This window comes from Urocampus carinirostris, chromosome 9, assembly GCF_059441175.1.
Source record: "Urocampus carinirostris isolate Australia breed hairy pipefish chromosome 9, RoL_Ucar_1.0, whole genome shotgun sequence".
NCBI classification, from domain to species: Eukaryota; Metazoa; Chordata; class Actinopteri; order Syngnathiformes; family Syngnathidae; genus Urocampus; species Urocampus carinirostris.
Window position 1 is genome coordinate 457,800 of NC_142357.1, and position 13,472 is coordinate 471,271.

The window sequence follows — 13,472 nt, forward strand, 5'->3', positions numbered from 1 at the left end:
GAAACGATGACAAAGTCGATCATCGAACTACGGCCTAGGGCAGACCTGGGTAATCCGGTCCTGGAGGGCCGTATGTTCTGCGTTGAAGTCTCCCAGCAGTACGAGGGAGTCCCCAGGGGGCGCGCTCTCAAGCACACCCTCTAAGGACCCCAAGAAGGGTGAGTACTCCAAAATGCTATTTGGTGCATAAGCACAAACAACAGTCAGGACCCGTCCCCCCACCCGAAGGCGGAGGGAGGCTACCCTCTCGTCTACCGGGGTGAACCCCAACGTACAGGCGCCGAGCCGTGGAGCAATTAATATGCCCACACCGGCTCTGCGCCTCTCACCACGGGCAACTCCAGAGTGGAAGAGAGTCCAACCCCTCTCGAGAGGACTGGTACCAGAGCCCAAGCCGTGCGTAGAGGTGAGTCCGACTATATCTAGTCGGAATTTCTCAACCTCACGCACCAACTCAGGCTCCTTCCCTGCCAGAGAGGTAACGTTCCATGTCCCAAAAGCCAGTTTCTGTAGCCGGGGATCGTCGCGCCAAGGACCCCTCCCTTGGCTGCTACCCAGCTCTCTGCGCACCCGACCCCTTTGGCCCCTCCTACAGGTGGTGAGCCCATGGGAAGAGGGTCCCACGTCGTCCCTTCGGGCTGTGCCCGGCCGGCCCCCGTGGGTAAGGGTCCGGCCACCAGGGGCTCGCCAGCGGACCCCACCTCCAGGCCTGGCTCCAGAAGGGGGCCCCGGTAACCCGTGTCCGGGCGAGGGAAATCAAGGACCAAAGTTTTGTGTCATCATTAGGGGTCTTCTGATCTGCGTTTTGTCTGGCCACTCACCTAGGACCTGTTTGCCATGGGTGACCCTACCAGGGGCTTAAAGCCCCCGACAACATAGCTCCTAGGATCATTGGGACACACAAACTCCTCCACCACGATAAGGTAGCAGATCAAGGAGGAGTTTATGTTAGATATTTCATTTAAATGAAGACTCGCACACAGATTTATGTTACTCAGCTTTACCGGAAACTTCAGTGTGTACATTGTAAGTTGGTCGCCCCTTATAATTGCACCGGGTGAAACACATACATTGTACCACCCCCCCCTCCTTTTTTTTTTCACTCGACCCCCCCACATGAACATTGAAAGCAACGGCACATGAGGTAAACCCAACACAAACACAACAGTGCTTTGCCCAATCCAACATTTTCCGGTATATCATCACATTGTGTTAAACAAAGTCTCAGAGGTGTGCAGGCCTCCTAACAACCCTGCCGCATCTGGTGGTGGTGACACCAGTCTGGGCCATCGAGGATCTGGCACAGCAGCTGGTGAGCAGAGTTGAGGTGTTTCTGTAACGTGATCATCACCACTAGGGGCTGAGGTGGGCATGACCCCGCTGACCGTCTCTGTTGATGGTGAGACCTCTGGTGCTGGCCTCAGGTGTCTACGGTTGCGTCTCAGCACAGTCCCATCATCTAGCTCCACCGAATAGGATCTTCTCTGCTCCTGTCGTACCACCGATGTAGGTGTCCAGACGGCGAGTCCGACCACTTTTGACTGTACTCGCACCTGTTCTCCATTCTGCAGAGGCAGTAGTCCCCTAGCCCCTCTATTGTAATAGGGAGCCTGTCTGAGCTTGTTTTCCTGCACAGCGTTATAGTGTCCACAATTGCAGGTTTAAGCAGATTTTCACACATGGGCAGTAATGTGTTTGTCCATCGGCTCATCAGTCTTTGTGCAGCACTGGCCTGGAAACCCTGCGCAGGAGTGTTTCTGTGAGCCAGTATGGCTAAGTAAGAGTCCAACTTCCCCATTAATCTTTTAGCTGTCTTGACGGCAGACTCCATTGCTTTGGGGATATGTTACATGTTCAACTCCTGTTAGCTTTATTGTGGGCCATTGTCCCAAAACACCACATCAGGCACATCATGGCGAGCAAAATGTGCCTTTAATTTGTGGATGATTGTGGTGGACTTGGTATCGGGCAGATAATCAACTTCCCAAAAATTTGAGAAATAGTCCACAGTCCCTAAATAGTCTTATTATTAAAGGTGAAAATGTCTGTGCCAACTTTTGCCCATGGCCTCAATGGGAAGTCATGGCTTTGTAATGGTTCTTTCTGTTGTCGTGTGTCTACTTCTCTGCACACGTGGCACTTTCTAATATATGTCTTAAGCTGTTCATGCATACCCGGCCAATACACACATTCTCTTGCTCTTCTGATGCAGTTTTCAATCCCTAAATGTGAGGCATGAATCTTTTCCATAATTTCTTGTCTTAAAGCTGTTGGGACGACAGCCTTTTCTCCCCGAAAGATGACATTGTTTTGTACAGTTACTCATCTCGCATGGAAAAATATGGCCTCACCTCGAGCTCAACCTGCCCTTTATCCTCCGGCCATCCTTGCAGTATTCCTGTTTCAGCACCTGGAGGGCCTGATCTCGTTCTGTCTCAGCTTGGATTTTTTGTCATCTCTCCTCTGAAATGGGTAATTCATTAATCATATTCACTGTTTCAATTTCAGCTTCAACAGAACCCTCAACTGCATATTCTGGTAGGTATGCGCTGCTCAGCGTATCTGCAACAAGCATCAGCCTGCCTGGAACAAACACTATGTCAATGTCATATTTCTGAAGCCTCAATAGCATTCTTTGTAGCCTCTTTGGGGCACTGAGTGGAGGCTTTCATGTGATGGTTTCGAGTGGTTTATGGTCAGATTGTATCACTACCTTTCTGCCATAGGTGTATTGGAATTTTTCCACACCAAATAAAATGGCGAGGCACTCCTTTTCTATTTGTGCTCATCCTCACCATTCCGAGCAATCTCTGTAGGCCTTGATGTCAGTGGGTCTAGGCATTTCTTGTACGGCGCTTACCTTCTCCAGGTCAATTTTCAAGCCCTCAGATGTCAGCCTGTGACCTATGTACGGCACCACCTTCTGCCTCAACTTCAGTTTGTCAAAATTCAGTTTGAAGTTGCATATTCTGCATCGCTCAAGGAGTCTTTTCAGTTTCTTGTCATGGTCTCTTACTGCCATGTCCTGAGTTTCTCCTTAGCCAATAATCAGGATATCATCGGCAGATATTGCATTTAAATGAAGACTCGCACACAGATTTATGTTTCTCAGCTTTACCGGAAACTTGAGTGTGTACATCGCAAGTTGCTGCCCCCTCATAACCGCACCGGGTGAAACACATATATTGTAAAAATTAAAGTCACATCTTAATCGGACTGGGAGCCAGTGCAAGTTAGCTAATATAGGAGTGATATCGTCAAACTTTCTTGTCTTAGTCAGGAGTCTGGTTGCCGCATTTTGAACCAGGTGCAAACTTTTGATGCTAGACATCGGGAGACCTGAAAGCAATACATTACAGTAATCATGCCGAGAAGTAGTAAATATGAATTATAATCTCAGCATCTGATTTAGACAGCCTCGAGTGAATCTGCACATTATTGCAGAGGTGGAAGAAAGTTATTTCACTAATATTTTTCACATGTACCTGAAACGACAAATTAGGATAAAATATAACGCCTAGATTTTTGACCGAGTCACTATAGGTAATATTACATTTGTTGAGGTTCAGAGCAGTGTTTGAGAACAAACCATGACAATGTGCTGGACCAACAATCAACATCTCGTTTTTTTTCTGGGTTAAGGCGCAAAAACATAAGTGACTCCCAGCTTTGTATCTCAGTAAGGCAGGCCTCCAAATTTCTGCAACTAAACTGACCAGTTGTCTCCAGTGGCAGATACAGTTGAGTGTCATCTGCATACCAATGGAAACTCAATACTATATTTGCGGACAACATCACCAAGCCATAGTATACAAATACTAAATAGAAGGCGGCCAAGTACAGAGCCATGTGAAGCACCACAGGGAACATCAGAATGCTTTGAGGTCAGATTGCCGCAGTTAACGCATTGCGTTCCTGCCTTGACAGGTAGGACCTACACCACGACTGTACGGTTCCTGAGATACCAATCCATTTTTCCTGACGAACAAGTAATATGTTGTTGTTCACTGTATAAAAAGCACTGAGATCCAGCAGCAGTAGCATTGACGAGGCACTGGAATCAATTGCGAGAGGAGATCATTAGTGACTTGAGCTAAGGCTGTCTCAGTAGAGTGAATTTCTCTGAATACTGACAGAAGAGATTTAAAGAGATTATTTTCAGACATAGTCATTTAGCTGCTGTGTGTAAGTATTTTTTAAAAAAAATGTAGATTTGACACTGACCTATAATCACATAAGCTTTCCTGGTCAAGGTTAGGTCGCTTAAGTATGGGTTTAATGACAGAAGATTGAAGGCTACCGGAACAATACCCAAGGAGAGCGATATATGTATAAGATTTAGAACTGAAGGTCCTGAGATCCCAAACAGATATTTCACCAGTGAAGCCGGAAACGGGTCAAGCATGCAAGTAGTTCGTTTGGCCCCAGTGACCATCTGACCATCAAGGGATAAATCACTAAAACTGGAAAACATTTCTGAACAGCCACCGACAAGGCAGAATGTTCATTTAAAATGGTAATCCCAGGTGAATTGAATCTCTTCATTAAAATATACCAGGTCATGGGCCAAATAGGTAAAACTATTAGGGCTAAGTTGCTGTCTAGTAAGTGTTGAACAAAAATTTCGGATTTTTTTCATGTACAGCAATCATCCTGGCAAGAAATGTTGCTTTAACTGAGACAAGAGCTACTTAATAATTCAGCAAGCTGTCACACCAGGCCAGTCGGTCAACCTCAAGCTTTGTTGTGCGCCATTTTTGTTAAAGTTTCCTGCAACCCTGTTTGAGTGACGTGGTTTCTTTAGTAAATCAAGGTGATGCCTCCTTGGTCGAAATTTATGCTGTAGAACTTTGACCAAAACATTATTAAAGTCGTTTGTAAGTGAGTCAACAGGCCCAATATACGAAAGGAAGGCCGCAGTTGCCGCAGGTAATAGTTACTTAGTTCTGAAAATTCATCCAAAAATTTTTATTATGGCCCAGGGTGGGCGATACAGAACTACTACATAAATTAGTGGCGACATAGAGGACCTCATAACAAGTGCCTTAAGCGTTTTAAAAACAGTAGAGGTACCGGGAGTAAATTTCAGCGTACTTTCCTATATGAGAGCAACAACACCACAATTCTTCCACAGCCGTGCCGAATGCGAACTCACAAAGTCAGAGGTGAAGTCTCATTTAGCGATACAAACTCATTAGGTTTCAACCAGGTCTCACAAAGGCCAATTAGGTTAAGGTTGTGATCACTGATAAGTAATTGGGTATTTGTATATTGTATTCTTTTGCTATATTATTGTATTGTTCTCAGCTCAGGGATGCTGCTGGAAATGTGAATTTCCCTTTGGGGATGAATAAAGTATCTATCTATCTATCTCTATCTATCTAATTGACAAATAATGCTGTGGAAGCAAGTGATCTAATATTCATGAGACCAAGCTTCAGCACTGAGGACCAATTTGAGCACTTAACCGAATTGTCAACCTAAGGGGTCATCTCCACAAGATTTTGGTGCCTGTCCCGAACCTTGTGCCTTGAAAGGCGACCGGTGCGGCCCAGATTCCACACCACAGGGATATTGTAGACAGGTGGAGTTACAGGATAAGTAACAGTAGAAAATTATATTATTTCTTCTCATATCCTAACAAGGGAGAATCAGAGGTTAGGTACACAGAAAAAGATGCTACAGAAAAAAAACTGAGCTGGGTGTGTGATTAGGCAATAGAACGCTCCAAACGACAATATCTTTGTGAATTGCATGAATCTAGCATAGCATTAGTTAGCTCTGGCATTACACACTCCACACCCGTAGTTAAAGGCTCGCTAATCACCTGTGACCTGGCCTGCATTAGTGTACCATGCAATAGACCCAGGGGAAGTGAGACTAGCTAGTGGGCTGAGCTATTATGTGTCTCGATTGGCCAACCGCGGTTAGCACGCCGTTTAGGGCAAATGCTAACCGCACTAGCCAGTTCTCTACAGCCCACGCTAGCAGTTGTGTCTGCGGAACCTAACATTTTCCCTTTAAACTGTTCTAGCTCACGGACACGTCCCTCTAGAAGGGCTACCTGCCTACGGTATTTGGAACAACCTTTACGAAAACCCATACTTACTTATGAGCAGTTGGAAGCCGAGCAGCGTCTTTGAAGCCGGGGATGGGTTGCTCCTTTAGCAGCAGCGGTGTAATGACAATTTCGCGTGGCACTTACCTTTCATTACCTTATGTCAATCGTCCGATACTTACCTGAAACTCTCAGCTGTTTAAGATGAAAAATCTCAGTCCGGAAGTCGGGGAGGAGGCCCGGCCCGACCCGAATTTCTGGGTTCAAGCACCAGGCCTATGATCTTTCCTTTGATGATGTAATTGAACTAATGTCATCCAAAGCCTGACACACCAAACTAGTGATGGGCAAAACAAACGGTGGCATTGAGGCCTGTGAGTAAGCCTCGTTTTGAAGTGTGTGTCGGTGACGTAGTGAAAAGCAATGCCTCGTTTTGGGCAAAGCTTGTTGAATGGAATCAGTCACCTGACCAGTGACGTGCCACGAAAATATTTAACGGCCAGGTTGAATCGCTCAGAGAGAAAAAGAGTGTGGGACGGGGGAAAACAATCCTAGAATTTTTTAGTATAATTTTTTTGCGAGTTAGTTGAATATGAGTCGTTTTTTTTTCGAACATTTTCTGTACCATGGACTGATTCATTGTTTAAAAATATTTTCTTACTTTGTTCTACAACATTTCTAGCATGGCGTAGGATTACCATTCTTCACTCTAAATGGCTGTAAGCACAAGCAATTCATTTGATCCCTCTTTCCCTGTTTTTTTCGCGGGCGGAAATCCTTGTTTCCAATGTGATTATTGCACCGCCCGAAATGCAGCTGATTCCGTCCGTGCGTACCACACTGATTTTAATTAAAACATTCTGCCTCAAAGCCCAGCTCCAAGTTCAAGTGAAACATAGCAGTGTCGGTAAAACAGAAATAGGAAAAAAAAAATAATGGAATTTATTTTTGTTTGTGTGCGGCACAGTAATTAACTATCCACGGCCCAGTACCAGTCCGCAGCCTGGTGGTTGCAGCCCACTGCAATAAGTCACATTGCATTGCAGGCAATTATTTACTTTTTTTTTTTAAAACAAAATAAATCAACAGTTGATGTATTCAAAGGTTGAGATAAAAATTATTACCAACATTTCGGTAATAATAAACCTGGTGGTGGAAAGCGAACGGCAAAAAATGGTATCGGTGATAATCATTATTCTGGAGATCGCTCCGGCAAAGCCTGGCCAGGTATGGGTTATTGGTAGCCCACCCAGCAAGCATGCGCAAAGGCCGTGCCGAAAACCGTTGAGGCGAGCATTGCCAGACTACTGCCTTTTTGGACCATTACAACTTTGCCTCATGAGGATTAGTGATTAAGGAAAAAAAGTGATGGGTATTTTTATTACTGCCCTTAAATGATTGGCAAACTTTAAAAGGAACATGACGTTCTTCTAAAAACAAAACAGTTTTGATAATATTTCAAGCGCAATTTATGTATCCTTATTCCTTCACCTCATAAGACCTAGTGTCCACATTTGTGGTCATAAATGCACATTAAACAAGATTTTTGTCTTTGGCGGATAAAGAGAACATGGTAATGAGTATTTGTCACGCATTTATTTTTGTTTTTATATGACACAGATCTTCATGTGAACAAAACAGAGGATAATGAAGCAGTTATTGCCACCTTGATCGATTTACAAAGACTACTAAGCAGCAAGTATCTACCAGCTGTACTCCATTGGGTCAAGGTGTGTTCATGCAGAAGGCAGTTTTCAGATAGAAATGTTACAGTTTTCTCAATTATGTGCATCTGTTGTGGACTTACCTGTGTTCAAGGGTATCAGTTTTAAATATACTGTATAGCCTCATGTGATTTTCTTTTTTATATTTAATGCATCAATGTAGTTTTACCTGCAGTAAAGTGATTATATTGATTTTATCTTTGTATCTGCATCACACTTATTTGTTTGTTTGAAGGTCTTCACAAAGTCTGGTGCTGATCAGCATATTCTGAGCAGAGCACTCGAGCTTAGAAATTCTGTGGAGGGTTCCTTGTTAAAACTGAGTGAGTTGAACATTGACACCAAGAGCGGTCCTAATAACATGGTGAGTTTCGTGTATGTACATTTTGTGAAAGTTACTTCTAACAAGTTCTAGTCAGGTCAAATCATGTTTATTTTATAGCCCTTGATCACAAAGAGTCTCAAAGGGCTGCACAGATTATTTCAATAATGAGTAAATTATTTGGTTTACGATATTATTTATTTAATTCATTAAACTGGATGGCTTTAATTAATTCTATCTTTCATACAAAGTAGGACCTAAATAATACTGACCTGATGAGCAATGTTATGATTTACTACAGAGCAGTGCTTCTCAATTATTTTCTGTTGCGCCCAGCCCACACCGCCGCAGAAGCAGAAATCCTCTCGCTCTCCAACAAGATGAACACCTGACACCCCCTCACTCCCAAATAAAATGTGTTCATAAAATTATTTGAAGTACACTAATGTCCAATGCATAACAATGAATTTAACTAAACAAGAATTAAAAAAGGGAAATAAATATGTATCAACTTACAACAGAGAAGAGCTTTATTAACTGTAAGAGAAAAGTTTTGAAGTGCATCTGAAACTCAAAAATACAATAAAATAAAAATCCTCAAACTAAAAACATTTTTGACAATACAGTGGAACCTCGGTTCTCGACCATAATCCGTTCCAGAACCCTGTTCGAAAATCGATTTGTTCAATCACCGAAAATCGTTTTTCCCTTTAAAAGTAATGTAAAATCGTTTTAATCTGTTCCAACACCCTGAATGTTTACCATGAACGTAAACATGAAGCTAACCCAGGCTAATCGTACGTTCGCGTTAGCGTAATCTTCCGTACGAAACATTACGCTAACATGAACGTGTAAAAATAAAAAAATCCGGTCGCTTACACGTCATTTAGCACCCGGGTCTCCACAAAAAGTGGTGAGCGGTTAAAGGATAAAGAAAAGAATTATGAATAGGATTTCTTACCTTTGTGGTGCTCAGCAGAAGCCATGCTGTATGTATAGCAAGATCGGAAACTCGCACACCTTTTAATATTTTGCTATTATTTCTTTCTTAAATGCAATAGTTGTACACACTACTCTTCTTTTTTCACCTGTAGCAACTTTGCTGCTTGCACCGACCTTCTTCGGAGGCATAATTAGGGGCTAAAACACTCCGTTCACCGATATTAAAAGCGAAAGCGAAAAGAAGTTCGCGTGCACATCATAACAGTTCTTCACGAGGGGTGGGGGCAATCTACACGATCTACACCCGTACGCCGCTCAGCATCGCACCCTAGCGTATCGGCGTTCGAACTCCGATTTTTTGAACGAAAAGCGAAGCAAGAATTTCTCGAAATTTTGGGTCGAGAACCGATTTGTTCGAACTGAGATGCGTTCGAAAACCGAGGTTCCCCTGTATACTGAAAAATAAAATAACGTAAAACAATAAATAATGCATTCAAAGAGTTTACCAACATTAGCTCAAGACCCCAATATTAAAAAACCTGCAAAACAAAAACATTTAAAATATAAATATATATTTTTTAAATCAAATACAACATGAATGAATCAGCATGTTTTGCAATACAGCTTTTTGAAGCAGGACCAAGCAACTCTCTGCTTCTGCTTAATTATATGACACCAAATGATGTTTACTGACGTAGGAGTCACAATCTGCACTGAGAACGTAGAGTTGGGCTTTGCATTGGTGATGACCAAATCATAATAAAATATAAGTCTCACGTGAAATGTGGGAAAGGTGCCACCAATACATTTGTCCTGTGCGTCATGTTTCAAGAGAGCACGTGATTTAACCCTTTTGCTCTGCTTTTGGTCCAATCTACTTCATACTAAATTCTCTTACTCTGTGCTACATGACGTAAGTGTGAGGGGGTGCGGCTCCAACTGTGGAAACTGCAGCAACTCAACGCTATTGGGTTTTAATGGGCTGATGACAAAGGTTAGGTGGAATGCAGATGTTTTGTCTTTATTTCAAAACTGTGACAAACATGCCGTGAATGAGTTCACCGTCGGATGAATCCTCTGCATGCAGTCAAGTCAAACTGCACTTACAACAATTATTCACATAAAATTAAACATTGCAACAGCATGCTAACAAGATAGCAATTATATAGTGGCAGTTTAAAAGCAGTAAGAACACAAAACAAAAAGACAATCATCAGACAAGAAAAGACATACAAACACACCCAGAAATCCGATTACCTGTCTTAATCAGACTGAATTGCCCGTTTAAAGGTTATGATGTAGTGCTTTCATTTCAGGAAAAGCCCATGCATGAATTCCATTCGACCGATCCGACTCCCAATCTACATGGCTCGACATCATCATTTTCTACATCCGGGATAATTTTTTTTTTTTAGTTTGGTGGTGCAAAAAAACTGCAGACAAAACTTCTGCAGGCCAACGACCTAAACAAGCCCCTGAAAACTGGTCGATTTTCCCCAGACATTTCCATTCTATTTTCGATCAGTGTGTAAGTCCGTATTTTTGGACGTCCCCAAAAAATATTTTTTACTTAATTATCTATTTGTGTGTCTGTTCATTAAATAAACTATTATACATATACACCAAAGAACAAACCATATTTACAGGCTGAACAATTTGTTAAACAAACAAAAGTAGTTAGATAGATAGATACTTTATTCATCCCCGAAGGGAAATTCACATTTCCAGCAGCATCCCTGAGCTGAGAACAATACAATAATAAGGCAAAAAGAATACAATATACAAATACCCAGTGTGACGTGCAAATGCCCACTGTAGCGTGTTATATAGAATATCTAAATAGTGCTACACAGAATACATATTGCAATAAGATTCGGTAATATGCAATGCAGGTGGTGTGGTTTACTGTGGGCTTTTACTCTGCCGGGTAGAGTTAAAGAGCCTCATGGCATGAGGAAGAAAAGATCTCTTCAGTCTGTCCGTAGTACAAGACAGTGACAGGAGTCTGTCGCTGAAACTGCTCTTCTGTCTGGAGATAATGCTGTGTAGTGGATGCGATGGATTGTCCATGATTGACCGCAGCTTTTCCAGTGCCCGTCTCTCAGCTACTGTTGTTAGGCTGTCCAGCTCTTTGCCCACAACAGAGCTCGCTTTCCTAGCCAGTTTATTGAGACGAGAGTACTGTACTTTATTAACTTTTTTTTTACAAATAACTTCTGTACTGTAAAACTATAGTTTTTAATATTATCTTGCTGCTACGTTGCACTACATGTTGCCACACTGGGACCTTTAACTTCAACTACCTCAACTTCTGTGACAGCAGAATTTTTCAGAAAATGCTCTCTCCCTTTAGCTGCATTCTGATTTCCTTCATTCTGCAATCTGATTTCCCTCATTCTTTCACCCTTCTCCCTCCCTTCCCAGTGGAATATGGGCTGTTAGTCTTGTTTTTTCTCCTCTGTATTTTCATACACAAGTGAGAGAAAAACAGGTTTATTAAAAGCTGTCATTAAAGTAAATCAGTAAGCAGTTCTAAATGTAAATGATCTGCATTTATATAGCGCTTTTCAAGTCACTAAAGACCTTCAGAAGCGCTTTACAATGTGCTTAACACTTATATTAGCTGTATTTAAACCTTTATTATTATTGCTATTATTATTATTACCAGGCCCCACAACTTTAATAAGGTGATCCCTTTCATTATCATACTCTGACTTCTTGTGTCTTAACTGCAACAACTAATCAATAAAATTGATTAAACTTGATTATTAAAAGTGTTGGCGACAATTTTGTTTCAGCACGTTAATTCAATTAATGTAAATAACAGTGCATTAAATTTCGTTGTGCTGTTGTGGGCATGCTTGTAGTACCACTTTGATCCAGCAGAGGGCAACTCAAGGCCCCATTTGGTTGTTCATGTTTTCATGGTCCAGCGACAAACTTGTAGTAGCTCTTTGGTCTGCCAGAGGGCACCTCAAGACTTTATTTTTATGCATTAATAATTGAAAGGCCTTTATTGTCTTTTTAAAGGAAAATGAAATCTGAAGGCCTTTCCTTTTAGTGCAAGTAAAACAAATCAAAAAGGTAAACATGTGCAAATGGATAAAAACGTTAAAAATACACAAGGGCCTCTTGATCCAAAAAAGTACTTGCATTTTCCTTCAATGTTGCCTCTTTTTTGGTTGCACTATTGTCAAAAAAGTATCTTGCCTGTTTGCAGGTGTATAGCATACATTTGTATGTATTTTGGTTTATTGTTAAGCTTTTTGTCAAACACTTGACATTTAACATTACATAATAGTCTGTTTTGTGCACTAATTCTATCTGTCAAAAACGTCAATGATTGAATAAAGAGGAGGGAATTAAGAATGTGTTTTTTTTTTAATATGGTTCATCAATTAATTAAAAATGGATTTGACCAATTCATTTATTATCAAAATAATCGTTAGTTGCAGCCTCAGTCTCAATGTCTCCATAGTAAAAAAAAAAGACAATGCAGGGAATTGTATTTTTTGGGTGCGGCTGACCTGGACAAGACAGAAATGGGATGTTAGCAAGACAGCTGAGAAAACTCTCATTGACATAAAATGGTTTGGGAAGCTCTGAGTTAGTTAATAGACCTGCCTCAGTCAATTAGTTATACAAAGATGTCCCTTCGCAGATCATACAAGCTGACTATTCCTTTGAGGAAGCACACCAATGTGCATGCACACGGGCAAAGGGAGAAGGCTACAAATGATCAGTAAAGTATTTTTGGGGAAGTCTAAGAGGAAGAAGCTTTTTTTCATTAGTTTAGGATCAATTTCATGGAAGAGAGTTACAGTCAAGTGGGCAAAATGAAAATAAATACCAGATTTGGCAATTTAGGTCAAAATAACGTGTGAATACTTAAAGCTAAATGTGAGTTGATTGCTGTAAAATGCTGGAGTGGAACTGGGTTTATTTGGAGATCGGCTGTACTAAGAGCTGTGTTGTGGAAAGGGAAGCAGTTGAGAAAAGCAGTGAATATTTCTACTTTAAAATATAGTATTTCCTCATTTTTCACAAGGGTTGTGTTCCAAAAAAGTCCCTTAATTGTTAAAACCCATTTATTTATTTATTTATTTATTTATCAACAATATACCCCATTTACAGGTGACCCGGAAGTAATAATTGACATTTTAGGCTTGGGCTAGGGTTTAAGAGCTTACTTCTAGTGGCTGAGAAATCCTTTTCGTGCTTGCGAAAGGCTTGACCGCCCTTTGACTATTTGCTGGAAAACCATTTACTGGCCTATCAAACCTATAAAACCGGTGACGTTTCCCAAGTCCTGCTAAGAGGCACTCGGACGGAAACTCAAAATCTGATTGGCTAAAGCAACAGCTTCCTCGAAGACTGATGTTATGGTACACAGCCTCCGGGGAGATTTCTGAGCCTAGCAACAACT

The 13,472-nt window shown here is 41.7% G+C and overlaps 1 protein-coding gene across 9 annotated transcripts in view; it reads left to right on the forward strand.

The window, feature by feature from the left end:
- The window catches only part of uvssa (UV-stimulated scaffold protein A), a 104,657-nt gene that overhangs the window by 65,297 nt on the left and 25,888 nt on the right, over window positions 1–13,472 (forward strand). For all 9 annotated transcript variants that reach the window (XM_088344084.1, XM_088344082.1, XM_088344081.1 and 6 more), the window contains 2 exons: window positions 7,679–7,788; window positions 8,018–8,146. In XM_088344084.1, coding sequence (XP_088200210.1) covers window positions 7,679–7,788; window positions 8,018–8,146 — 239 coding nt within the window. The remainder of the gene's footprint in view (window positions 1–7,678; window positions 7,789–8,017; window positions 8,147–13,472) is intronic.